We start from the raw sequence: 27833 nt of genomic DNA, 5'->3' as shown, positions 1-27833 counted from the left end.
ACATCACAAAACATCACAAAAATACCCCCACCCCTACAAACAACACAGGAACGCGAGCCCCAAACTCTTACTGAAATGTTTATTAAGATCGAACTTCAGAACAACAGATCGGAACACAACGGCTCGTGAAGTAGAATAGCTCTAAATTGATTTTTTGTTGTTGTTGTTTTCTACGCGTAAATGAAAAAAAATAAATCGAGATTATACAAAAAGAACAGAAAGTGCAGAACACAATAAAACAGTTCTCATGCAACAAATCTTTTTTTTTTTGACCTTAAAACAGAAAATAAGCTCAACAGTGTAGAAATAAAAAACATACATACATTATGCCGTCTATGCACTCAAACATTCATCTGTGACATTACTTTTCTTTATCCCTTTTTCCTCATAAAACTTAACATTATGTGTTTAACACATGCTTATAAACATTGCTAAACTCAGCAAGAGCTATTATAGTGCCCCAACTTAATAAGTTGATAAAAAAGTAGTTGTCATATGGCCAGTTCACAAAGGAACTAAATATTCTCTTTTTATTTTTATTTTTTTTTCCGCTATGAGATGCCTATATGCAGCTTTGTATTAATATGAGGCATTTTAAAGAAGCTGGTCATTTGGCTACCAAAAGGGCTTAGTGTTCATGTTACATCCGAAAGAAAATCATCATCGGGAAGTGCCAATGTGGTAAGAGAGAAGTCTTCCTGGTTTTGGGGCTGTTTACTACAATTTGGCTATCGCTGAGGATTGAATAGGTGTGGGCAATGCCTGGCTGAGCAAGGCAATGCTCCTAGAGCTCCACCCACAACTCCGAAATTTCGGAAATGTCAGACAATTTCAGAACGTGGTAGAATATGTCAAAATGAACCCATGTCCGGGCTTTTCTGTAAAGCTTTAGCAGGTCGTAACTGTGCCAAAAGCCTTTAAATTTGAGAAGAAAAATGAATTTGAGAAGAAATTTGAAAACATTCTCTTTTTTTTGGGGTGTAAATGCTTGCCACTAAACTACTGTAATTTCGGTCAATGTCGGAGTGCCCGTGTTTCCCTGTGCGAGGCTGAAAGCCTGAGCCCCTTGGTTATTATGAAACACCCTTTCTAACTGGCCAGGCTGCTGAAACCAAAGAGGCTGCTGCAGCTCGCCTCTTGTTCTGGATGCAACATGAGAAACAGAAAACTTTGGGTAGCTCCCCTGGTTTTAAAATGACCACTTTTTCAACGCGCTTTACAAACGTTCAGCTTTGTCGCTTAAGAATAACAGCTAGAGAACTCTCTGTAACCATAAAAGTTTCTGCAAAGAAAAATAAAGTTTGGTATTTCTTCTACACAGTCATTAACAACATTTCTGTGCAACATTTGGTGTTCATTAACATTTATTTGGCCTATGAAAAGGAAACGAGGACAAAACAGCTGCAAAGAAAACCGACTTCTCTTTCACAATAGATACTTCAGATGCCGAAGCTGCTACATGTGCTTGGAGTATCATGCAGGAGTTTACTTAGTGATTTAAATAAGGTCTATACGTGTAGCCGAGCTCGTCGCGCAGCGGGCTAGGACGAGGGAAAAGCTGGAAGAACTCAGTTGAAAACCTTGCTGAGTACAGTCGCCTTGGGCTCCCAAGGCGAGGGGAAAAGGACAGCGCGTGTTTCAGGGAGCGCTAACCTCTGCTGGATTTACTGGCTTCCTCCCTCCCGATGATGAACAACCCGCAGCTTTCGGTGCCTGCTTACTGCCAGTGCTCTGAAACGACCGGAGTCGTGTTCCGAAAAGGCTATGTAGGTAATAAATCTCTATGACCGTCGTCTAACCAGCAGGAAGGGAAACATTCCTAAGAAATTATTGCTTCTGGAATCTCAAATTGCCAGCCGCAAGCGGTTCAGACCTGACTGGGCTCTTGCGATAACCCAGCAGTGCAAAATCCTTACTACGCCTTGCTGAGCGCATCGCTTGGAGCTTCTCTGCCTCCCTGTGGCTATTCCTACCCACGCGCAGCTCACCGACCACAAAGTCCTCACGAAAACACTCAAGAAACTGAGCACTGACGGTGCCTGATGCAGAGGTGCTGGAGGTCAGAAAGGCCGCAGCAAAACATTAAAATTGTTTACAGTATAGAACGACTCGGAATGAAACCACTGCGCCTCAAGACGACTGCATGAAGGTCCCAGGACACGGAGCACGCAGAATGAGCTCGTACAGTAATACCAGCAAACAAAAATGACACTTACTATCACCAGGAATAAAAAACAAAGCCCCCTCAACTCTCTCTTCTGTAATAAAGACATAAAATCATACTCGTTTAGCTTTGAATTGTGACAAAACCCATCTTTTCTGTATCAAAATAAAGGTAAGGGACACATCTAAACACAAATGAGTGCCCACTCTACCCTGAGCAGTGCCGGGGCTAAGAAAACTCTCAGAAATTCCAGAAAAAAGCATTTATCTCTCTGACAGACGTCAGAAACCATCACTGGCGAGCGCACTGGAAGTCAGCGCGGTGGTTTCACGGGCTGGCCGAGGTACAGGAGGAGATACTTTGGCAGGGGCTGCCCCCAGTTAATTCTTCTGGCAACACTACAAATACTTCAGCCTGTTTACAATGGGTAATTATTTCCTTTGGCTTTAGAGGGCAGTGAAATAGAGCTTCCTGCTCCAAGGCGGTGTGCGTACTTCTGCGTCGTGAAGGGTAATTAAAGAACCCCATAGCCAATCCCAAATCTGGCTTTTAACATCCAATTCTTTGAAACGAGGCTCAGCAAAACGCTGCCTGGGACAAAGCGGCCCTGCTCTGCCTGCGACTGAACCCCCCTGGGCTGGAAATGTCGTTCTCCCTCCTCACCGCTCGCCCCGGCCGAGAAAGCTAAATAAAAGAGCGTGACCTCAACCCCAAAACTGTTTTGCGTTCCCTGTGCAAGAAATCTTGGCTTACAAAGGCGCTGCCTGGAGCAACGCTGGGCTGAAGCTACATTCACAATTACCGAAACCACGACCGGGGGGAAAACGGGGGAAGGCTGGCGCTGACCAGAAGATTTTCAGCAGGTTTTCAAAGTGTAGAAGAACCTTTTGAGAAGTAGAGACTGAAATAAGGAGCGTTCGACAGTGTTCGTTGAACCGAAAGCAGAATCTTCAAGGAGTTTTCAAAATAAAATATTAAAGCCGCTTTAGAACGTCTAACTCAGTTTGTATTTTACATGAATGCCAGTTATAGGGTGAAATACAACGCGCAGCTCTGTTAGATAGGAATATCACCAGAATATATTAAATGTAACTGAGATGATCAAATTCACGGCAGAAGGTCAGTTAAAGCGTTTCTCGCAACTGATTGCTTCAGTAAGGTCTCGTGTTTTTCAGTAGTACTACTCCCCTGTCCGAACACAGTTCACAGTATGTGTCCTAAATAAAAAAAAAAATCACCTTAAAGAAAAAAAAAAGACTTTTTTGAGACATTTGAGAAAAAAAATAATAAAAGTCTTGTGCGATTACACGACATCGTCACCCTTGCCAGCATAAAGACGTCGGCACCAACCGAAAGCCTTCAGCTGGAAACCACACCAGGAATTCGTTGGTGATGCCAGCTGAGACCGCACGTCGACTTTGAAGATACCAAAAGAAACATTTCTTAAATACATCGACAATTCAAGTAATTTGTTAAAAACTGCTTCTCATTTGGAAATATATATATATAGATTTTTTCTTTTTCTTTTGACTGACTATATTGCAGCATGATTTCCACATGCAGGTTTAAAGGACTGTAGTAGAAGAAGTTTGAGGCAGCAGGAATCTCACGAGGAGCTGTGTGAGTCGGCTGCTTAGCCCACGGATGGGCTGCAGCCTGTAGGTCCACGCGAAAATGGGTCAATAGCATCACAAACGCTTCTCAGAAGACGACGGGTGGAAGTTGGGGTCCTGAAGTTGCTTTAAACGGCTGCCGGATCTCTGAGCTTCGTCTGCCCATGGACTGGGGAACTGCCAGCGATCCCGATCAGGTTTTAAATCGGATTAGCACAGCTCTTTGAAGCTCTTCACAGCAAATGTCTTTGCACCGTGGCTACGTCCTGAATCAAGGAAGGGGGCACAGAGGTTGTGCTGATGGAATTGGACCAGCCTACATGTCCTCCGACACACGGCCTGGAACAGCAACACACGCTAGTGGGTTGGATTTTAAGGCCTAAAAACTGTTTCCAACACGGATTTTTACACAACCAGATGATGCCACAAAGTCACAGAGGTAGGCCTGACACTGTGCCCTTCCCCTGGCTGCTGCCTTCCCAGCCGAGGGGTTAAAGGATCAGAAAAAGTGCAATTAAGCAACAGCTTTCCTTTCCCCACGGGTGACGACTCGCACACCCCATCCCACCAAGCTGACCCCACAGACAACCCTTCCCCATGGCAGCTTCATCCAGAGATGATTGGGTTTAAACGCCGAGAACACCCCAGAGCTCATGGGCACACGAAACTCCCAGCAAGAAATTGTCACAGCGTTATTTCCAAAGACATTCACAAAGCTCAGCACTCGTGACAAAAACCTGCGAGTGCCGACCGCCTCTCCCAGCCGCTGCTCCTTCCACCTCTGGTTCACATCACGCACCCAACGCCACCCGCCTGGGCCAAGCAGCAGACGTGGGAGCAGCTGGTGGACAGTATGACCAAAAGGACTCGCAGCAGTTTCTTAGAAACCGCAGCAATTGCTTCTTTTTTTTTGTGAAAATAAAACTATTCTGTAGTAATTGCACGAACGAAAATACAAAATCTAAAATTCATGTTAAAGAACTGTAGCTGTCAGACCAATAACACGCTCCTGAAAAAAATAACAACTGGTCAAGGTGTCAAAGCGTTGGATTCAGCTACTGCATTAGTGAAATCTGAAATGTTCAGACAAAAAAAAATGGCAAGAGACTAGAAGTCGAGATAGCTTCCATTTTGAGTTAGTTTTAAAACAGCCGAAAACTTATTTTTTCTAACTGCTAATTGTATACACTGTGAGTCTCATGCAGATTAATAAAACTTATTTGAAATCTAAATGTATTCGCAATAAAAAAGTGTTCAGAAATGACATTTCTAAGTTGTAGAGAAAGCAATTAGCATCATAGCTACCTGTTCAAACCTAGAGTAAGGACTACAGAATTTCATTTACATTTTTGCATGAAACTGCCTGTTCTTCTGCAATTTTAGCTACAAGTAGTGAAGATCCTAATTCGTTTTCCTGGAAAAAAAAAAAAAAAGAAAAGAAAGTTCTTGATCCTGCACCTGCACTCCCTGGAATGTGGTGAAGCCTCACACGGCTGACTCGCCCTCCAGCTCCGACGCGGCGGTGCCCTTGCGCGTGAGCTTCAGCACTGTCGGCTTCTCCGCGCTCGTGCTGCTGCCCTCGGTGGTCTCTGGAGGACCCAGTCCTTTCTGCTCTTCCTTCGGCTCTTCGTTGACCTCGGGGTATATCACCAAGAAGGTGGCTGTCAAAAAGCCCAGGAAGGATCCCACCGAAGCCACCATGGGAATGACTCTGACAGTGCCAACCACGTCCACCACGCCGCCGAGGGCGGAGGCCACGAGGATCTGGGAGATGTAAACCTGACACGACAGAATCGCACAGTCGATGCCGAATCCTCGCTTGGAATTCCCGGGGCTGTGGTGAATGTACTGGGAAGAGACAAGAAACGTGTTAGGAGGCAAAGCAAAGCAGGAAAGCAAACATTTAGATGGGTATTTTCCTCAATATCTCAGCCACGTGGTCAATTTTATGCCATGTCCAAAGCAACAAACTCCTTATCTCCTTATCAAAGCCTCCTCACCTTACCCCGAGGTAGATATTTACCTAGCATGACTTTGGCCCCAGGATTAGGTTTCATAAAAATATTGACACGGAACCATTGGTGAAAATTATTTCTGTGATTTTAAACAGGGATCTCCCTTCCAGTCCCAGCACAGAAACGTGTTATGATAAATAAACCTCGTGTCATCTGTAAGCCAAACGTCACAGTGCTAAAAACTGGGCAGGAAAGCTGTCCTCATTGCCAGCAGCATCAGGTTGCCTTACATCTCCTCAAATCCTGAGCTGCAGGTCCAGGCTCACCTCAAGATCTAAGGCTGCCAAGAACCTAACTAATGCTACCATAACAGTGGCAACCACCATGTAGATAATAAGTACTCTAATCATTATTTCCTCTCTCTTTATCTACCACATGCATGCAAATCATTTCATATCTCTGCACAGAGATATGCAATCCTTTCATATAACTGCACAGAATTGTAGGGGTTGGAAGGGACCTCAAGAGATCATTGGGTCCAACCCCCATGCCAAAGCAGGTTCCCTAGAGCAGATAAATGCTCTGCCTTGATCAAAGTACTCCACGTACCTCTTTAATATCGTGGTATTGTCCCAGAAGCGCGTAGGGGCAGTAGGAGATGCTCATGGAGACTATTCCCATCGTGCTGATCATGATCATGGTGACGTACACGTTGGGAAACATCGCCATCACTGCAGTGCCCAGAGAAAAACCCAGTGTGCCCAGGATGTAGATCACCTTTATGCTAAGGTCGTAGTTGTCCAAGTATTTCTGCAACAAGGCTGCAACAGATCAAGAATAAAACAAACACCAGCTTATTTGGTGAGCTTTTATGGTATTGACATGGCCGTGGCAGCTCGATATGCTTTTTAGGATTTGGATGCTCACTGCATATTTGGCAAGGCTTAGCAGCACTGCTCAGCCCTCGCTGGAAAAAGGACGTATTGCTGCTTCAGAGAGGAACTAATGAGCTCAGGGACTTGCCTACAGCCCTGCTACGAGCCTGCAGCACAATTCAATAACGTGAAACTCAATCAGCCCACTCAGTGGAAGTCCATTCATTGTTATCTATTTATTAAACGTCATCGATGCGGCTGTACTCTGAGCACAGAGCTCTTTCTAATGCAAACGCATTTGCTAGATGAAATGATCAGATGATTGAAGTTTTCAGCCATATTTCAGTTTGTGTAAAACCTTCATTTTAAAACAGTCTTTGGAAAACCCTTTTTATACGTTCTTGAATCTTCTAACAAGCAAAATTTTAGTTTCCTGATGAGTAGCTAAATGCCATTTAAAAATGGAATCATTTTGTGCTTGATGCCATTTAACTCATCTATTCATATTTCTACCTCTATATTTTTAGGATTTTTTTTTAAATCTCTCTCTTTATGACCACCCAAAGTGCTTTTCAGAAGTATTTTTCACTCCAAAAGAGGGGGTAGATGCTAACTGAAGCGAAACCATTTTTATCTTGCAGTGCATCGATGAGGTGCGTTCCAGTGTCTGGCTGTGCAGTCTCTTACCTGAACAAACGGCAGCAGTAGCAGCATAAATCACCAGCCCCCAGCATCCCATCTGAACCCCCGCATTGTAGGCATGTAACTCCGTTGAATTGGAAGGGGCCTGTGCCAAAACGCAAAGAGAAAGACATTTGGTGAGCACACCTCAGAAACAAAACAAGCAGCTCCAAGCGGGTCTGCACATGGGAACTCCTCTCTTACCTTTGGATCGCCCTGAAAAATGACCTGGCCCATGAAATCCGTGTAGAACACAGCTTCAGCAATGATCGAGAACCACGTTAAGAGGTGACAAACGCACAGTCTCAGCAGCTCCTTTGGCATCTTCAGCATCGACAACCACAAGAGCCTGACGGTGGTTTCGGTTTCCCCTTCCTCGCTCTCGGTGTCTCCGCTCGAGTTCGTCGCGCCGCTCTGGTTCCTGTGCCGGTAGCGCTGTCGCTGCCGCTTCTGCATGTCGTAGATGTCGTTCATGCTGCGCGAGGACTTGATCAAGACGATGGCGTTGGCTCGGCGGAAGCGGTAGCGGTGCGAGCCGATTTTGCCGTAGTAGGAGAAGGTGTAGGAGGGCTGCCGGTAGAACATGTGCCTCCGCCTCCGCATGGAGTTGGAAGTGCTGGACTGCTTCATGCCTATTCGAGCGTGGCCGTTGAGGAAGTCTTTCCGCAGGGAGCCGTTCGCGTTCGGGACTTTGTCTTCGTTCAAGCGGTTATCAAGCAACATCTCCTCCTCCTTCTCGTTGTCCCTGAGGAAAGGAGCGAGGTGGTTCAGTTTGGACTTCATCATCTCCTGGCTGGTGTTGTGGGGGGTGTTTGGATACGAAGCGTCCTGAAAAATTGAGGGCTCGATGTCATGCAAGAAAAGCAGCTCCGATTCGATTTCCAAGGTGGCGTCGGGCATGTGCAGAACGGAGTCGCTCTTACTCCTCACGATGTTCACCTCCAGGAACTCCATGTTGAGATCATGCTCAGACTGCACCTCGTCGTGGAACATCGAGGCTCCGTACGGCTCCTCCTCACTGATCACGTTCAGCCGATTCAGAGGGGGGAGGCTGCCGCTGAATTTGACACTCGAGAGGGTGTCTCCTTCGTCATCCATCCTGTCCTGCTGAGGGTTATATTGCTCTTCTTCGATGCTAAAAAGGTGGAGAGCAACAGAGACTGAGAAAATAATGGCTGCGAAGAAGAAAAGGACTTGCTCTTGAGATTTAAAAATAACACCCAAGAAGGTCTGCGTCCAGTCCAGCCCTCCCAACATATAACCGATTGCTCCTCCGAGACCTGTGGAAGAGAAAACGGAGGTATGTTAATAAGCACTGCCAAAAAAGCACATTAAACCTGACATATGAGTTGCTTACATCAGAAAACTTCAACAAAATTTAAATGAAATGAGTTTTAAATGAGTTTAAATGAGTTTTTGGCTCACAATGTGAGGAAATATCAGATAGGGCCATTTCTTTGGTAAAAGCCTTCTTTGGGACACATGGATATGTTCTAGCTCTGGACAACCCGAGGGCTGCAGGACTAATTGCTGCTGCCCTTACAGTTCCCATGCATCCATAAAGACAAGGAGGAGTAAATAAACAAGATGTGTTTGTGCAAAGCTCTTTTTTGGGGCTGCACAGCTGCTACTGTATGGGATAAAGGCTGTTGCTCCCTTAGCCTCAGAAGGGATGGAGCGCCCGAAAGGTGCATGTTTGGGGAAAAGTGGTAAATAAAGGAAGGACTGCAAGTGTTTGGAGGATACATGTTTGGATTCATGTCTTAAAATGAGTGTATACTGCAGCTGAAAGGTGCAGCAGTAACTCTGCTCCTCAGTCTGTAGGTCACTGCCCTTTTTTCACACAGGTCTACAAGGTTCATTACCAAGTATGGCACTTGGGGAAAAAGAACATAAACCTACGTTCAAGTAACAGACTCGCTGCAGTTTGCTACTGTTCAGTTTTGTCTATTCAGCAGATAGCACCAAATGCTGAAAGCCCTCATTTTAACCAAGTGGTTTAAAAATTTTATAATGCTAACCAGCAACTTGTTGCTTTATGCCACTGGGTAAGTGCACTTTGCATTTGTATTTCATACTCTGAAAGTAGTTTTTCTATTCTCTGCTGAGGTATTTCATCCAAGACAGCTGCACTGTGAGCTTCAGTACTAGTAAGGAAACGGCAGGGGGAAAGGATGAAAAAAACAGCAGTCAACCCAGGAAAAATCAATTCAGCCAAAACTCGGTCATCAGAAGAGCTGACAGCTGCCAAGACATGACCTAGCCACGTACCAGCTGAAAAGGCGTGGATGTTAAGGGCCATATCTTGCTCTTCGCTGTCCACCACATCCAACAGGTACGCCCGAATTGGCCCTTCCGTTGCGTCGGCGCAGAAGTCCAGCACCACAACGCCAAGCACCGTGAGAACTATACCGATGGGCTGCTTGTCCGGGACGTCGCCAATAGCCAGACCTGAGGGAGAACAGGAGAGGAATCTGAGCACGTCAGCCCAAAAGCAAGCACTATGAAGAGCAAGGTTAATTTTAAGAGAAAGGTGGCCAGCACACTTACTGGAAACATTCCTTTGCAGAACAAATTGGCAATTTTAACTCTCTGGCACAGCCTGATGGAAGGTCTGGGGCAGAAGATTATGTTTTTACACTTGGAAGGCTGACATTTATTTTTCAAAATGCTATTTTTAAAGTGTCTCTTGACGCACTGCTAGCACTGGAGATTATTTTGCATTCTTCATGTATTTTCCTCCAAATGCTGAAGGCTGCTCTTATAAAAGAGACAGCCACGGTGAGAGAGGAGAGCATCCAAAAGCAGAATGACAAACTTCATCTATTGCCCGAGAATTTTTCATAAAACTAATCATTGACAAAGGCGTGAATTACTTGAATCAGAGAGATTTAGTTGTTAGACATGCAAGAATGATAAAAATATTACTGTAACTGATGATGATGACTGAGTAAAGAGATGAGCTGGCTACGGAAGAGGTCTGGAGAAGACCTTGGGACGTGGCTCACTTCTGCTGAGTTTGCTCCAGGCTCCCTTGGGAGAGGCACAGCAGTGTTCCCAGTGCTTTTCAGAAGGAGTTATTCTTTCAAAACCTGCCACAACAGCATCCCAGGAAGGGATGCCTAATGAACACGGATCGCTTTTGCAATGCTCTGCAACAACCTCTGTGTTTAAAGAAGTTTCATGGAGCAAAAGCAGCTCTGAGTATCTGAAACACGTGGGGTTTCTAGAGAGCTATGCCATAAACTGCACTGCTGTGTAAGGAAGAAGAGGAGAAAAATCAATTGTGCTGATTTATTAGAAGGTGAGATACTTCAAAATGAACCTATCAAAGCTTTGCTTGCCAGTATCAATGGCTTCTTCCCTAAGCCAAGGTGAGAAATAAGAGCTCCTTGTCAATTAAAATCTTGCAGTAGGGTTGCAGTCCAGTATTTTGCCTACACCTGGAGCTGGAGGAGTAAGTCTTGGTGACACAACAACGAAGCACAAGTGGTACCATACGAGAGCAATTCCAATAATTGATATTTCTTGGGTAAATTCAAAAAACCATAAGCTAGACCTTGTTCACCTGCACTTTGCAGAGAAACGAAAAGCTTCCTATGGCAATCCAATCTGGCTTTGAAAAGCTAACGTGCTGAGCCAAGGCAGTGTTCCGCTCACTTCCCTCAATTAGTACAACTTTTTCACAATAGAGCTGTACCTAACTCCCCCAAAAGAGAGCCAAGAGGATATTATTAGGTGTTAAGTTCCTTTCATTTGCATCACAATGTAAACATTTCCCAAATGTACTCGTGTCACCTCTCTTACACTAAATTTACAAAAGAGCCTTAGATTGGAGATTAAGTTCTGTAGTAAACTATGTTCAAGGAGAACTATTTTTACCAGCTTTGATGGGGGCTCAGGAAAAATTGTTTTCCCACATCGCTTTTGATAAACAAATATTAACTGTGCTCTGGCCTTTTTCAATACCGGCTCTAAGAAAAGCACAAGAAAAAGTGAAAAGATAATTTCTGAAATAATGCTGGAAACAGGATGTGTTGCCAGATATGCATTAAAGGGAAAACGGATCACAACAGGAAACATTTCCCTGTGAACAGGTTGCTACAGTTTTCCCATGTCAAGGATCGCCGAAATTCACCTCGGCGACGGCAAACATTCTGCTGGCAGCCGCTGCGTGAGTAACTCTGCAGCGACCCTGACAGCTCCCGTTGCAAAACACTCAGCACAGCACTCGGATTTTGGGGTAGGAATGAAAATATTTAGGGCGGACAGCTCAAGTGTGGTGTTGCAGAGGTTTCTGACGACTTTAGCACCAAATTATTCGACTGCTTGTCGTTATGGTTAACTTCTTACATAAAAATCTGAAGGTAGGGATGTGTGCAGGTGGTTTCCCCGTTACTTACCTATAACAGAGCCGTTGAGGAAAAGTGCAACTCCAAAGAGGACACCAATGGAGAGAGCGAGGATAAAAGGCCGCCGGCGGCCCCAGCTCAGCGTGCAGCGGTCACTGGCTGAGCCTATAAGCGGAGTGAAGATTAAGCCCAGGATGGGGCTCAGGAACCAAGTGAGGCTGTAGTATTGCTCAGGAAGACCTGGAACAAAGACAAAAAAGGATGGCAAGGTTACATGGGATGCAGCAAACAGTTGACCTCATGCAGGGCATTTCATTCAGCTTTGGAAAATCATTAATTGATCTTTGGTTTACTTACATTTGCTCCTCGATGCACGACTCCAGCCAGATTTCTTAACAATGGTTAAAAAACACAACATGAAGTATATTTAAGCAATTGAAATAAAAGTTTAAAATAAAAAGGGTGGGGGGACTAATCAGGCTCGATCACACCCGGTTTGAACCCCTGCCCCCAAATCCCACTTTTGCTGAATTTTGCTGAACCTGCTGATTTTTTTTGTCAGGGATTTTAGCAGGGAGTGCCTCTGTAAAGGAGCAGCAGCCAAGATTTGCCATGTAGAAGCCCGATCACTTTGCTCCGTCCTCAGTCCATCCATGGATGATAAAAGCAGAGATTTTTGGGATGCTTGGAAGCGAGCTGCTGGTCGTACATCTCGTACACGTTTCTATCTCACCAGGGCTTCTAATGTCCAGCAGCAGCCAAACATCACAGCAGCACTGCACATCTAAGACCAATGCCTTAGAGAATTATTAAAGACTGAATGGGCTGAGGATGATGGGCAGAATTTGGCTGTCATGAGAAATTTCCCATTTTTAAGGAAATTTTTAAATGTTTGTTTATGATGGGATTGATCAATGGACAATGGAAGGAGAAATAATTATTCCTTAAAATGCAGGGAGCAGCTGAAGAAGCTTGGTTGTCTCTAAAATCCCTGCTTTTTGTTTTCCAGAACTGAGGGGATTACTGAGAGCATCAGATGGAAACAGACTGGACTTACCATGCAATATTTACCTAGGGAAAAAAAATAACATTATAAATAAGTTTTGGAGGGGGAGAGGTGTGTGGGAGGAGAAGGAAACCCAAAAGCTCTTTTTTACACCTCTCTCCAATGGCCTGCAGATGGCAGACTGGCCCAGGAGAGCTGTGCTTTTTTTTTTTTTTTTGCCATCTGTCCCCGTCTGAGCTTCTCAGCACGGGTCAGGTAACCCCTCCGACATGCACTGCAAGCAAAACAATCAATCGCTGGCAGCCCAAGACCAACAAGCTCGGTGTCTCGATCCTCCGAAGGAAAATCATTCATAATTGAGAGCCAGACGCTGTGTGAGCAGTGTCTGACCTTCGCTGGAGGCTTCGACCTGCCCCTCGTGCTCCGTTCTGCATCCTCAGGCACCTGCTGCCAGCGGGATTACACCAATCCCCCTCCGGAATAGCCCAGGCTGCAAGGTTGGAAGTCTAATCTCCTGTTATTTAAAGTGCCATCAAATCCCGACTAACGATGCTGGTAACTTCCCCCGCTAGGTACAGCAGGTTTTCCCACCATTCTGGTGATATGGTACTTATATTACAGGAAAAAAGCCATTTCTTTTGCCCACAAGGTACCATAAAAACACGATTTCACCATCAGGATCCAGAACTGAGGTCTGAAAGCAGGGGCTGTGTGCTAAGCAGAGAAAATCTTCCCTTCCCTGGGATTTTAGTTGGGCAGCGTGTGTTTAACCAGCACCTCGCCTGCTCCAGGGTGCTCAGGGCACGCAAAGCTAAATGCTGAGCAGGCTGTGATTTTTTTAGGGTGAAAAAAAAAAAAAGCAACACACAACTCACCAGCTGGCATAAGAATGGCCCAAGATTATCAAAACCCAGGGATTTTTACTGCTAGCGTTACCCTGACTTCAGTACTTCCGAGGTCAACTGTACATGTAATAACTCCAAAGCAGCTTAAAGCCTGTGTTTTGATTTCACAGAGCAGTAAATAAAAGGAAAAAAGGGCTTTTACCCAACCTCTGTTACAGGCCGAAATGTGGAGACTCATCGTAGCCTCGATGAGTCAGAGCAGAGAGACTCAAGTGCTTTCTTGAGAAGGCTTCATCTTCGCTGATGGAAAAGGGTGATCTTCCTAGCATCTGTTATAAATACGAGCCTAAATCCAAATATTTGCACTGAAAATGGCTCGCAGAAGATGCAGATCTCAAGGATTTCAAAATTGAGCAAGGGACGGACAGTAGCTTTTATGGAGGGAAATAAAAAAGGACGCTTACCCAAGCACGTAATGTTTGGAGATCCTGCTTTAGACAAACCGCTTTGGGTTTGTTTATTGAACTACTCTTTAGCAGCCAAGACGTCTATTTTTGGACAAAGGGGCTGTGATAAAAATCTCTAGAAGAACCATTAGCCCCGAAGCAAGCAGAATTCCAAAAATTCTGTCTTGCAGGAGCTTTCCCTGCTCCTCCAAATAAACAGGAAAGGGCTAACTTTTCACGGAGAACAGTTCCCACTGGTTGTGCACTGAATTCTCAGGACCATTTTTCCCTTTTCTCTTGCCTGATTTTCTCAAGACTCTTCTCTCCGTATAGATTTAGGTGTTGCCTCTGATGTCTGCGCTCTGGTGATGGGAAATCATCCTTTGTAGGGCTCACAGAGTCCTACCTACCATGGGTCCTCCAGGAAAGAGCTTTCTGAAGCAGTCTCACCATGATGTGAGACTTCAAAACATACCTTAGAGATCAAATCCTACTGGTGGTGTCTCCAGCACCGTCATCATTTCAGCAGTAGGGTTACGTTAGTGCTGGACGTTTTGATATAAATGACAAGGTTCCAGACAGACAAGGAGAAATCCAAAGCCAAAACACTTCCCTTAAAAGAGGTTTTAGTACCTTCAATGCCTACGTGCATCGCTAGGATATTTAGGTTGGTGTCCGTGATTTGGCAGCAGAAATGAAATAAATACGGGGGCTGGACATGGAAATATTTAAATATAAATATATAAACGAATGTTTTCTGAAAGTTTGCAGCCTCAAAAGAAGGAGCTCTACCAAACTTTAGAGAAATTGTGTCCATGAAGGGCGCTGGGCAGCTGAGGAAGGGAATTACACATCCTAATGGTTCCTTTCTCCGTGTATGTATGTGCGATACCTTCCTACACAACTTGACCGTTTCATACGATATTTTTAAGTTGGAAACCAGTTAAGAAGGCATCCAAGACGACGAGCTGAAATGAAGACATAAAGGGAACACTTTAACACCAAGAAGTTCCTCCTGATGCCCCACCTAGCGGCAGGGATTCCAGCGCAGCACGGATTTAAATAACCCTTGGCCGCGGTGCCGTGCCAGGAGGCAGCAGCCAGCCTCTGATGTGCACCACAGCTGTGCAGACACTGGTTTGGATGAGATTTCAAGGCCCAGCAGGCTTGACATCGACATCACGGCCTCGCCACAGCCAAATGTAAAACATCCCAGCCGCTGGCAGCTGCTGTACCCACCTGGAACAGGCTCTCACCGGGCTGGGGCCGATTTTGGATGGCTGAGGGAAGAATCCCGCAGCCAACGCTTTTAGCAGAGGCTCACAGGAGGACTCGAAGGCCAGAGCAGCTGCATCCCATTCCCAGTGCCATGCTGTTCCTTTATTTTGCCTGGAATTTTCCACCGATGCGCTCTCCCTGCCAGGTAGCAGCTCGCCCATGCGCCAGCTTGGAAAAGGAGCGACACGGGGAGGTGGGGGGGGGAAAAGGGGGGAGGAATAATAACCGCAGGATTATTATTTAGCTTTTTACTGATAGCTATAATCTGAGGAAACACCGAGGAGGGAAAAAGCAGATTGGATAAACAAGGGTAGCATTTGTGTCGTGAACTGGATCCGGAGCAGGTCACAAGTCGGCCTCCGAAGTCTGAGAGAAATCAGTGAGAAAAAGGGCAAACCACAACAACAGCTTCTGTTAGCAGCGCCGACAGCCACTGAGACCCTCGTAATGTGGCATTTCCCAGCCAGCTACAAACAAACAGGACACTGGCTTCTAGTAAATAAGGGTTTGTTTTTTCCCAGACACAAAAAAAAGTGCCCAACAATAGTGGGACCAGCACCGCTCGCGGTTCACAGGAAATGCTCACTGTGTCACCAGCGGGCTGAGGGCTGCGTGAGGTCACGGGCTCCGTGGAAGAAAGATTAAGTCCCATGCAGCGCCTTCTATTCAAAACCTCGTTTTGATAAGGTCTATTGGGGGAAAAATAGGTCTTTATAAGCTTAACAATACGATCTGATATGGGAATCGGATGCGGAGCGCCTGGTTTCGTTCCTCAGAAATCATCACCTAGAGACTTGTTTACGCACCGAATGCGAGCGCCGTCCAAGTTTCTGGGCTACCACGAGAAGCTGTCGGGCCCTGCACGTAAATACTTTGTGTGCTGCAGCTTCATCCCCCCGGAAAACACGGCGTGCTGCTAAAAATACCGTGCATCGATCTGTTTGAAATGCATTCCCTCCGCAAGCCGCTCTGTTTCGGCTGCGTTTTCAAAGCACGCAGCCAGCCAGGATCAATACTTGTCAAAAAAGCTGTGAAAGAGTCGGAGCCTCGGTATCTGCTCTTTGTCTTGTCACAGCAGATTTGGAGAAAACAGAGCAAACTCAGGCATTTTGGAGAATCTAGACGAGGGGTTTCGGAATAGGGCTGCGAGCATTTCAGAAAGGCAAGCTGACGTCTGCTCCCTCGCCTCTAAAATACAAACACTGAGCTTGGATCCCCCTGAGAAACTGAAACAAGCTGTTAAGAAGGAACTGCTTTGAAAAGCTCCTTGCGATCACAGCCTGATGTTGTATGAGATAGGAAAGCCCCCGGTTTGCACCCCTGATGTCTCGGTGTCTTGTGCCCTGAGCGAGCTGCCAGCAGAGCAAAATTACAGTGGGCAGTGTGTGCAGCCACAGGGCTCGCTTCAACTTCCACGTGCAGGTGGAAGAGCTCAGAAAAAAGCTGCCACCACGAGCTTTTTAATTGCTGTTTGCTTTCTCCACCAAGATCCCAGCCTATATCGAGCTGTCAGGCAGCTTGTGTTTGCTCAGGGTCTCTGAAATGACCCGCGGCGATAAGAGGAACATAAAACAGGAAGGGTATCGAAACCGTGGTGTAGATCTTCCCCCTGGTAAGGTTTCCATCCCGAAATTCTTCTTGGGGCTGCCCAACGCGAGCCTTTCTGCCTAGTCTGCAGCTTTCTTGAGCTGTCAGCACGTTACGTGCATCTTATGGGCAGCAGGACGTGCGCTCTGCATTCTGAACATACTTTTCCGGAGCACGAAGCATCGCCCAGCTGCAAGAAGTCCGCCCTCTCCTTGGCTCCGAAGGGTTTGGGGTTGCTTCTGGGGATACGAAGCGAGGCCAGGTGAGAAGGGAGAATCAGCTGCGGGCTGTGAGAATGATGTTAAAGCACGATGCTGCTGTTTGGGTGGGTTATTAACAGTCAGGGAGTAATAACCGAGAGAAAAAATCATTAGAAGGGATATTACAAGGATATAAAAGGCACAGTATTTTGAGGAAGTGCTACCCTAGGGTAAAATATAGAGAACGATCTCCAAAGCCACCAGAAAATGTGGTTGGGGCCTGAATGCAGGGCAGGAACCCCCCACGCTCCTCACCACAATGTCCGAACACTTTTAGAGCAGATTCCTGCCCCTGAAATGCACTCACGTTCCTGCTTTAGTTGCTCTGTGTCGTAAGAACAAGGCTACAGAGAAAAGCTGGGTCTAGCCCGAGATAAACGAGCAAAGAATTAGCAGGGATGTTAAAAGGATCACGCCAGCAGCAGCCCCGTTGGGTTAAATGACACTTCTGAAGAATAGGATTAAGGGAATAAGTGCCAGGCCTCTTCAAGGATTTCAGCATCCCGTTTTCCCAGTTTCTGTCTCGGTTTTCCCATTTTCTGTCTTCTCAGCCTCCTGCTGCTGCCCTCCCCATCTCTTCTTTGGCAGCTGGGGGAGCCTAACAGACCCAGGTGCCAACACAAGCCACCCCTACTGCTGCTGAAGAGGAGAAACGAGAGGCAAAACACGTGAGACGCTCAAATTCTTTGGTCAAAAGACCCAAGAATCAATTGCTGTTGTCGATTTTCTTATTATAGCAAAAATTCACGGCTGGAACCGATTCACTGCAGTTTCCTAGATTACCTGTGCCATCGTTTTTGGGTTCTTGGGCAACTTGTTGTCAACTCATCGTCCTCTGTCACTCATTAACCAGTAGATAGGACTGAACCAGCAGCAATAAAAACACTGCCTTCCAGCTTTCAGCCCAGAGGAGGTCTGGGGATGGAACCGAGAGGTTTAAATCGAGGGGAAGAAAGCTGAGGATTTCCTCCGGAGTGCCTGTGAGATGCAGGTTGCACCCAATTATCCCTTATGTACCCATGGGAGCACCCAAGGCCAGCTCCACAACGTCATCGTGTTCATTCTGCCTGCAGGCACGCAGCAGCCCAGTTTGTCCCGGGCTCGATAATTTCCCGTCACTGCCTCAGAAATAATCGGGAAGTTTATAAACGAGGGCGCTCACTTCAGCTCCAACGCACTGCACAATCCCCCAAACCCAACAGATTTACTTGCACGACGTAAAATCCTTCAGCACCTGCTCTGCTACCCACAGTGGAGCTTTTGTTGCCGTGATTAACGCATTAATACCCTGGGATGTGACCATCTACGTAGCCTCTGTACCAAATCTAACCCCAAAGCGGTGTTCAAAACCCCTATTTTTTCTCCTCCACGCAGCACCAAACCTCAAGTGTTAACTCTGAAAGCTCTGTGCCACCCAGGGACGGCCCCCTAAAAATCTGGTTGATGATTAAGGGCGATTTTTCAACCAGATTTGGATTGCTTAATGGGGAGCTGCCGGCCACGGGGCTGTTGCTAGTGGGGTGGGGGCAGCCCAGCAGCTGCCCCATGGGGTTTTTGTCTAGGGGAAACCTTGGCTGCCCTTCTGCTCTGCTCTTATCCAACCTGACGGGAGGCAGAAGCATGATTAAGAAAAAAAATCGAGCCACGGTGAGGTGAAGAGCGTGGCCAGGACATCTCAAATCCTGTAGGGTAAGGGAGCAAAAACCAGCTTGCTTTTGCACATGGAGGAAAACCAGCCTGATTTTTAGGCTACACACTTGGAAAAGTGACTCAGGAGGGTGGCTTTTGGCCTGACAACCCCCTGAGCACCTGGCCAGGCGGTTCTCTCCGAATTTCAGCTGGGATCATGTCCGTGTGGTCCTCGTAAGGGCCCCAAGCAATGCGGGCAGCTCCTTCAGTCGCTGCCCTAGAGCCAGGGAAACACGAGAGGTACCAAACACTGCAGGTATCTGGTGTAACCTTTGTGTTCTGGCCGCTGTTCTTCCAGCCTCCTGCCCCTTCTGAAGTCCTCGGGACTCCCTTGAGGTTATTTCATATTTTCAAAAGTGCATCAGGGATCAATTATTAAAATATTCTTAATTAAATTACAGAGGAAGAGCCACCCTCAGCTTTTTTAATTGATTACATCTTGTTTTGTTCTGCCTCGAGTATCTTTAAAGCCCCCCCATGCACTTCTTCAGCAGCGATAATATGAGGAATATATCCCCTAAGTGATCCCCTAGATCCTTTAAATAAATGTTTTTTTCCTAAAAAGGCAGATATAGTACAACTACAACAACTACAGAGGTGATAAACTGACCCCAAAAGCCTGTTTTTGTCAGGTTTCACGGAAAAATAACTCAAGGGGGGAAAGCAGGAGCAGAACCCAGCGTGTCTGCTCGTCATTTGTGTTCCTACCTTGGAACAAAACACAAGATGAGATGTTTTCGAGGCTGCAGGGGCAGCCCATCGTTATGGGGTTTGTCTGATCTGTAGCGGAGCAGGATAAACAACCGCTTTACGGTCACCTGATGCAGCCCATGTCAGGCAGCAGGTATGCCTGTAATGACTCTTCCTTGCCAGAAAATGCCTGGCTGGGTGAGCCGCGCCGCCTGGCTTCCCAAATCAGGCAAGGAAAACACAGCAGATCCTGCAACGACCCGTCCGTGCCCCTAAAAAATCGTTTGTCTGAGTACCGGGGGCATTTAGGTTCCTCCTGGAGCATCCCCTATCATGTAAGCCCCAGAGTTTACAACTATGTAAGCTCTGAAGTGTGTGGACTTGATCTCCACTCTGCAAACACATAAAAAAAAATGCTGGAAGTGGCCAGATACAACATTTATAGGAGGTGCTGAACACCTCGTATAACATTTACAGGAGGTATTGAACACCTCCAGACCCAGAGCTCAGTTAGAGCCAGCAGGATATTTTTGGAATTTGCCGATTATCCTGGCTGGGGGGGTGCTGGGCTCCATTCTGATAGAGTGAATTTTTGAAAGCCCATTGTTTACGGGGCAGGACAAGTGATAAAAGGAGGAAATTCACGTTTCCAAACAAGCCTGTACACAAGAACATACAGAAAAGGGTCCAGCTCCGTTTGTCACTCAAGCCAGAAAGGCCAGAAATCGGGATCCAGAGCCAGGACAGGTGAGACAGATGCTACAGTGACAGCACAGCCATTTACAAGACTTCACCTTCAGACTTCAGAAGGGAATATGATTATGGAGGGACAGGAGCTATCAGGGGTTTCTCCAAGCCCACAGAAATAAAAGCTGTGATTTGCTTTTTCCACGTTTAATTAAACGGACTCGTTTTCAGTTTCATCACCAAACAATCAGCAGCTCCGAATTCCCCAACAATTTCTTGCAGAACAGCCTGCAGGAAGCGTATCTGAACCCTTCTCCACTGTTGTTTGGTTAAAAAAGGCCGATTTAAAGGCAGTCCCAGAGGGCGCATCGCAGCAGAAACGCTGTTGCAACAAGCACACAGGAGACCCGGCGCAGAATAGAGGCTTAAGGGGCTGCAGCTCTGACAATCCTCTTGCAGCGAGCTTTATGAAAGCGTTCCGTGATTTGGCAGCGGCCCGCTGACATTCTTTTCATTTCTAAAGTGGCCTTCGTTTTCTTTCCTTGAAAATTAAGGCTCCTGTTCGTTAAGGAGTACGCAGCCTTTCCCCTTTCCATGCCCTGTTTCACAACCCACGTTGAACAGGAGCCCCTCGATTTGAGATTTAAGAGCTAGGTGTGTGCCAAGCTCGGTTCCACCACAACCCCGTCCGAGGAGCTGAAAGGTTTCTTTCCAAGTAAAAAACCAGGCAATTGCCTGCCTTAAATAAAGAGCCCCAAAGCACTATCGTGTGACCACTGCAAAGTTACCTCCAGGTCACTGGTGAGGGTCAAATTCAGGCTCTGGGCAGAGTGGTGAGGCTCAGGTCGTGCTGTGAAAGCCATTCCTGTGTGCACTGCACATCTGTTTGAGGCTTTCCCCCCATGTCCTGGAGTGTGTTTGGACAGAAGTACAAAAAGCTGAGGGTTTTGGCAAGTTTGGCTGACAGCAAACGTGGACAGAAGGCAAGCTAAGAGGAAGGGCTGAGGCAGTGAGGGTAAAACCACTTGATTTTAGCGCACATCTCACCTGCACCAACACGATGGGTGGCAGGGAAGAACTCCAAAACAACCCAATGTGAGATGCACAGTGACAAAAGACCGAAAGAAAACTGAATTTCACCCAATATTTTCTAATTAAACCCCCAAAAATCTGCTTACACTTCAGTGTAGTCCCATAACCTGCTGAGTTTTCGTGGTGGCGTTAGCTGGTCCTTATCTCTGCTGCTTTGCTGCACCTGCTGGGAGCTGGAGAGGTTTAGGAAAGGAAATATCCATTCCCTTTGTCAGGGGTGATCGTTTTTGGCGGCCTTGAGCCCTTCCCACAACACACAGCCTGAAGTGTCAGAATAAATGGGTTTGAAGAACAGAAATGGCAACAAAATTGAGAACTGCTTTTAAACCTCCATCCTCTCAGGAGAGCTGACAGCGTGCGTTGTCCTGCAATTTGCTTCGTCTTGCACGTTGTGATTTCTCTATCTGCCCGCAGTTCTCAGATCTGCTTCTTGCATGTGCTGTATGGCTCCTCACACACTAAATGAATCCCTAACCAAACCTTCTCCTGAAGACAACGTGTTCAAAAACTGTGCTGCTGCTGATTCCAAGCCAAGAGGTGTTTTATGCCAGAGAAAAGTGATACGAAAGCCTCATTGACTTGATTTTTGGTTTAAAGTACAGTCAAATTAGAATTACACAACCCCTTATTGGGCATAAAATTAGTCAATAACTAACAAATGATGGGTGGGAGGTTTTATAGGGCAGTCAGCCTCAAAGGCACAGCATTTGCTGCTTTCCTTTCCACAGTTTGAGATCTAAATTCAAGCTTTACGTGATCTTTAAGACACTATCCTCAAAGCTACCACGGCTGGGAAGTGTATTCAATTAAGCCTTTACTGGTCTGAGTTTTCTGGAGCCACTGTAAATTCAATTCCTGCCCTGAGGTCAGCTGTGGTACAGTCCCCCAGGTCAGCTCTCAAGCTCTTAACTCTTCCAAGGCGGAATTCAGATCCTCAACATCACATGCAGCCATGCCCAGGAGCTCAGATGCAGCTGGAATTTAGAAAAAAAATTCACTTGGGGTCAAAGGGCAACTCAGACAGTTTCTTCCTGGTAAGGGAAATGGGAAGGCACAGATTCGTGGATGGTTGTATGAAGGTATATCCTTTATGTCCTTAAAATAATTCTCCGCCAGAGGAGAGCTGAGCTGAAATAAATAGCCAGTGCTGCTTTTATGTTGAAGAGGCTCCTCCAGCTGAGTTTTTCCAGCCAGTCAGCCTTTTTTCCCTTGAATTATAGGCAGCCTCTAAAAGCTCATCCAATCCCTTTGTTTCCCTCTGCCCCCCCCAGGTCTTTAAGGTTTTTAGCTTGCCTTTGATCTCAGGCTGAGCCGTGGAAGACTATCCCCTTCCACACTGAATTGAGTCAGCAATTGATACTTTAATTCCTTTGAAGAGCCATACCTACGGGCTGACTTATCTTTAACACTTCATGCTTGGCTTCTAAATACGTCCCCATAATCTCCTCTTTACCTACCCGCATTCTTCTCAGGCAGGTATCAACGCTGAATTTCAAGGGGGAGACCAGCTACTTCATGCTAAAAGTTCACCCCAGACTATTAAATCTGCTTAGGCCAGACACTTCTTGGCCACCATGTTGAGATTTCTCAGGATCAGCAATTTCTATTCTTGCTTAACGCACTTTTCCCATCCTGGCAAGCCCACGTGAGCTCCATTTCAAGACCCTCCGAGCACGCTCTGCTGAGCTTCGGGCTGATAAAGCACTTAGTCATAAGAGCTGAGGAGGAAATTTCGCTGCAAACCCACAGCCCAAAGCCCCAGACAGCTATCCCACATGTGTGAGACAGCAGCAAGAACAGTCTTCTGCTGGTGTGAGAGCACAAAATGGGAGAAATTATTGAAATTATAAAGCAAACCAAACCTAATTTGCCGAGAAACACCCCTAGATTTAAGTGGTGCTGTAAAGGTAAGCGAGGCATGTTTGTGTTTTTCTGGATGTAAATGCACATTGTTTCTTCCTCAAGCACTGGTGTAATCCCCTTAATAATTCATGCAGGGGAATGAGGAACAGCTCTGGTGCTGACAGTCACTTCTCTGCCTATTAACTATTCATAAAACACTCAACAGCACGGGAAAGAGCCTTTGAAGCAACAGGAAAGGGTTGGCGAAGCTTTCAGCGTATTAAATATGAAATTTACACTCTGTGTTTGCATCACCTCTATTCACTTGTCGCACAGCAAATCCTCCCGAAGGTAGGCGCCACCCCAAGCCCCATAACACAGATTCCTCCAAGTTTTGACACCAGACCCGTCCTTACCTTCTCCTCACCTTGATTCACATCAAATCCCTTGCAAAACCATTTCCCAATCCTATCCAAATTTTCCCCGAACCATTATGAATTTGGAGGTGTAATGCTTAGAAGCCAGGTTTCCAAGTGACATTCTATTTTTTTCCCTCGCTAATTGCAGGGATTTTAATTCCCTCTCACAGATAACAGCGTCGCAGACCAGATGTTTCAGAAGACAAAGCCTTCTCGTGCTCTTATGGAATGTATAATATGGAAATGCGGCAGAGGAAGCCAACAGTAGCTGGTGTCAGTCAGGCTTAATGCAGAGAACATCCTAAATTGTAACAAAAAATCCTCCAGCTCCTCCAAAACCACACCTTGGGCTGACCTGAATGACCAAACCCAGCGTGCTGAAGGAGCCGCCACTTGCTTTTTTGTGATGTTTTAACACCAGTCAGGAGAACTGCTGCCTTAATGGGCCTCCAAAAAATGGTTAACAAAGGTTTTTAGAGGTTAAAACTTACAGAAGTGCCACCTAGTATCATCTCCTCCGGAGTCAGCCTGCCACTTCTCCTACCAGGTGTAGTTCTGTGTCCTCCAAATTATCCTCAACAAGTTATCTGCTTAATTTTGAACTCCTGAGCTGCAGATAGCTGGGAATCAAAGAACACGTTAGAATAAAAACACCCAAGGAGATGCATTTGTCTTGTTCCTGTTGCTAAGCTACTAAAACCCGTTTATGACAAGACTGCCACCAATTTGTAGCTGCGTTGCTGAAGAGGCAACGTAACATCCATCTATCTAAGCACAGCAATAAAGGCAAAGATTAAAGTCACAAATCTGCACGTATTTTGGCAGACATACAGCATTCACGGACTTCCAGAGCTTTCGAATTCGTGGTATCCTTCGAGTCGAACAGCTCCCACCTCTAGTTCTTTTGTAAGGAACCGAGAACTTGTTGGAATTTAAACGTGCTGACAACCCAAGCAGGGCTGAACTGGAAAGGGACTGTACCAAGGGAGTACCTGAAGTCTCCGGGTGGTTAGGATCAGCCAGGTGGTAGCTACACTCTGATTTAGGGTACACAAACAGCTCGGGAAGTCAAATATCTGCAAGCACAAAGCATCTAGCACCATGCTAACACATCTAAGGTTTTAACCAAGGCAACAGATAAGAATCTCAGAGCGTTTCGGGGAGCAAAGGTTTTCTTTAAGATGAGGAACGTGAGTACAAACCAGAAAGCTTCAGATTTAACGTACGGCTGTGAGGAGGAGTCTGCCCTGCACATCCAGAAGGCTTCTGGTTTTTCGGTTTATTTTGAGCGATTTTGTTTTGTTTTCATTGCTTGCATCGCCACGCTTCTCCAGCTGCCCCCTCTCGGAAAGTTTCTGAAGCCAGAGGGATCTCAGGGAGCAAAGAACCGAACGCTGCTTTCGCCAGAACAAGAAGCAGAGGGAATATTACGGCACTAAAACAGCTCCGTGCAGCCCCCTCCACCGAGGCAGAAATATTGAGGCAGACAGATGTTGAGGTTGATAAAGGTAAACAGAAGCATGTAAGAGGTAATTACAAACCAGGAGAGAAGTCACCCGTGAATAACTTAACCCTTCAGTGCATCCAGCCATGTTTAGTGCTCTGCCAAGAGAACACGAGCAAGAGCACCGAGAATTTCAATTCCCCAAATGCTCATATTTAACCAGCTACCTCCACTTCTCATCTATACTACACTCAACATTACCACTGCATCCCCATTTGCCAGCTTTTCTAGAAATTAGAGCTCTTTTCTTCCGTTCCCTTCCCCCGAATCCCAATGTTCTGGTGATCACTGGGGCTAGGGAAGGAAGGGAAGAGAGATTTTTCAATTATCTGGAGGAAACAGATCTGCCAGAAGAGCTCACAAAAGACCTGTAAACCAGGAGAGTGATCAGTAATTAAGAGGATGGTTTGTTTATGCTGTCTGACCTTAATCGTTTGGAAAGGTAAAGTCAGCTCAGCCAGCTATGCATTTAAACACCCAAGGGCCAGCACAAACAACAAAAAAAGAAGTACAGGTCACTTACAAAACTGGAGGTCTTCTCCATGCAGAGCAGGACGCGAGTATTTTGTAGTCATGGTAGACAGTACCTAAATCTAATCTCCTAATACCATTTAAATATTTTGAATCTCTGAATCTTGACGTTATCCAAAACACCCTAAATCCTGAAAGAAGTTACAGCCATTGTAAATATTCCTAGATGAACCTTGCGTGTGTTTTATTCAGCCAGTTGGCTTGAGCAGACAGCTCCTATTCAGAGGAGTTGAACATATTTATAGCACATATAACGTATATCAATAATACATTATAGTACTTTTATAATCTATTTTAACTACGTCAGTAATATATCCAAAGGGGGCACCTGATGAGCTCTGAGAATGAACATTTTCAGGAAAGCTCAGAGACGGAATGACCCCTCAGGGTCTCTCGTGGCTCTTGTACCGGTTATAGACCCATCTGTTAATATAAAGCAAACCCAGCAGTAATTTCATCTGAAAACACGATTTTATAACTGCAAGGAGGAAGGAATTTGTCCGTTGCATGCTCACACGTTCATTCTCTGATGCTCTTTGGTCATATTAAAGGAAATACGAATGCTTCATTTTAAAGGCTAGCCTTGAATTTTTTCAGCAGTGTTGTAAAATGTTCATCGCACGGCATTTAGGGACTTGGCTGGGTGCTGCTGTTTGGCCACAAGCGAGCGTGCTGTAAGGCACGACTGCTTGTATAAGCCAAAGCAAACATTAGCAAAGAGGTAACACGCCTGTGTTGCATACACGCTTACACAGTGTACACAAAATATTGATTTATTCACGTGGAGCCTTGCTCACTGCAGTGTCTCCATTTACTTTCGTGGAATATTTTTAGGTATCTGATAGAGGAGCATGACTTTCTGAATTTGATAAGGTAAAACCAGATATCATTAATACTGCAAGCAGTTTATTGGAAACCTAATTATAGCACTCACCACAAAATTTACCATAACCTGCTCCTATTCTTATTTCCCTTTCTCCCTCATTTTTTTCTAGAGCTATTTGTATCAGGGTTTATCCAGAGTATTTGTGTATTTAATCATAAACCAAGCACATTAACCACATAACACAACATTCACTAGTGGTTCGAAATGAATGTCACATTGCATTAAGAGCTGGAAAAGCAAAATTAAACATCTAGTTGTTCTGAAGTACTGTAACCTGAAGCATTTCTTCATAAATGAAAAAAGCTTCACTGCAGTCTTTTATAGCCTGAAGTTTTTGGTGTGAAGGATACCTACCTTTTAACACAGAATTTTTGAAGCTTTTGAGATTGGTGGTTTTAAATGTGAACTCAAAACTTACACCGGGTTAAATGGAGCAAAGCAATAGTAGACAAGGTGAATGCAGACAGAAATCCTCCCCACTTAAACAGTCACACAATTAAGAATTAAAAAAACCACGTAACCCTTTTTTTTACCATCTGCATTTTGAAGTTATCGGCTCCCACTCCCCTTTTCTTCTGACATCAATGAAAATTTACGCGTAAAGTTTTGATGAAGAGAAGCCAAGACTCACCGATCTGTAACAACACCGGCGTTACCAAAGCCGTCTCCATGGCGTAACAAAATTCCCTGCCAAACATGACTGCGCCGTGCATCACCCACAGGCGGATGGGGATCCGGTCTATGGACCCTTCGCTAATGGTCTCCTCTCTGCTTTCGTTCTCCTTGGTTTCTGCTTTCTGAAGCTGGGCCACAGGTAGGTCTTGAACTTGCATAGATTCCGAGTCAGCATTCTGGGGAGCCATTTTCATTACCATAAAAATATATATATATATCTCTCTCTTTGTTATATCTATATAAATAATACTACCATAACTCCACAAACAAGTCAGGGTGTCTTCTCGTTCAGCTTCTGTTCCTCAGGCAAGTAAACGCTTATATTCCTCTTGTACAAACAGGAATCTTGCAACTTCTTGTACAGGTACGAGACATCAAGGACGAAAAGCTATTTGGTAGGAATTTCAACATATGGCTTGCTGGTTTACTGAGAGTTAGAGTTAAAAATCCATAATTGCCATTCAGTTAATACCAGTTTCATAATTATTATTGAAGAAGTGCTGAAGTTGTTCTTCTTGCTACAGAGAGGTGGAAAGGCGACACAAAGAGGTGCTCCACTGTTAATCCCCATCGAGCGGCTGATTAATCTGCAACAAGAAGCAGGCATTTAAAAATTTCAATAGCATTTTTTTTTTCAGGATATTGTGTCCCCCCCCCTTTAACCATATACCCTATTTCCTGCTTAATGCTTTCCATTGTCCCTGCCTCCTGTAGGGTCCTTTATTCCACGATCCCTCCTACCCCTGGACTTGCCAG

At 45.7% G+C, this 27833-nt stretch overlaps 1 protein-coding gene across 7 annotated transcripts in view; it reads right to left on the bottom strand.

The window, feature by feature from the left end:
* Positions 1–65: 65 nt before the first annotated feature.
* SLC45A4 (solute carrier family 45 member 4) overlaps positions 66–27833 on the bottom strand; it is a 70175-nt gene continuing 42407 nt past the window's right edge. For 3 of the 7 annotated variants that reach the window (XM_027452752.3, XM_027452751.3, XM_027452754.3), the window contains exons 2-8: positions 27034–27664; positions 11692–11880; positions 9560–9739; positions 7493–8568; positions 7295–7394; positions 6342–6553; positions 66–5625 (exon numbers count right to left, since the gene is read on the bottom strand). In XM_027452752.3, coding sequence (XP_027308553.1) covers positions 5263–5625; positions 6342–6553; positions 7295–7394; positions 7493–8568; positions 9560–9739; positions 11692–11880; positions 27034–27277 — 2364 coding nt within the window. In that variant the 5' untranslated portion in view covers positions 27278–27664 and the 3' untranslated portion in view covers positions 66–5262. Of the gene's footprint in view, positions 5626–6341; positions 6554–7294; positions 7395–7492; positions 8569–9559; positions 9740–11691; positions 11881–11997; positions 18507–25508; positions 25643–27033; positions 27665–27833 lie in introns of those variants that run through there. The other 4 variants (XM_027452755.3, XM_027452756.3, XM_072034266.1 and 1 more) reach the window with 4 other exon arrangements.

This window comes from Anas platyrhynchos, chromosome 2 (assembly GCF_047663525.1).
Source record: "Anas platyrhynchos isolate ZD024472 breed Pekin duck chromosome 2, IASCAAS_PekinDuck_T2T, whole genome shotgun sequence".
Classification (NCBI taxonomy): domain Eukaryota; kingdom Metazoa; phylum Chordata; class Aves; order Anseriformes; family Anatidae; genus Anas; species Anas platyrhynchos.
This window is presented reverse-complemented; position numbering and strand designations above follow the sequence as displayed.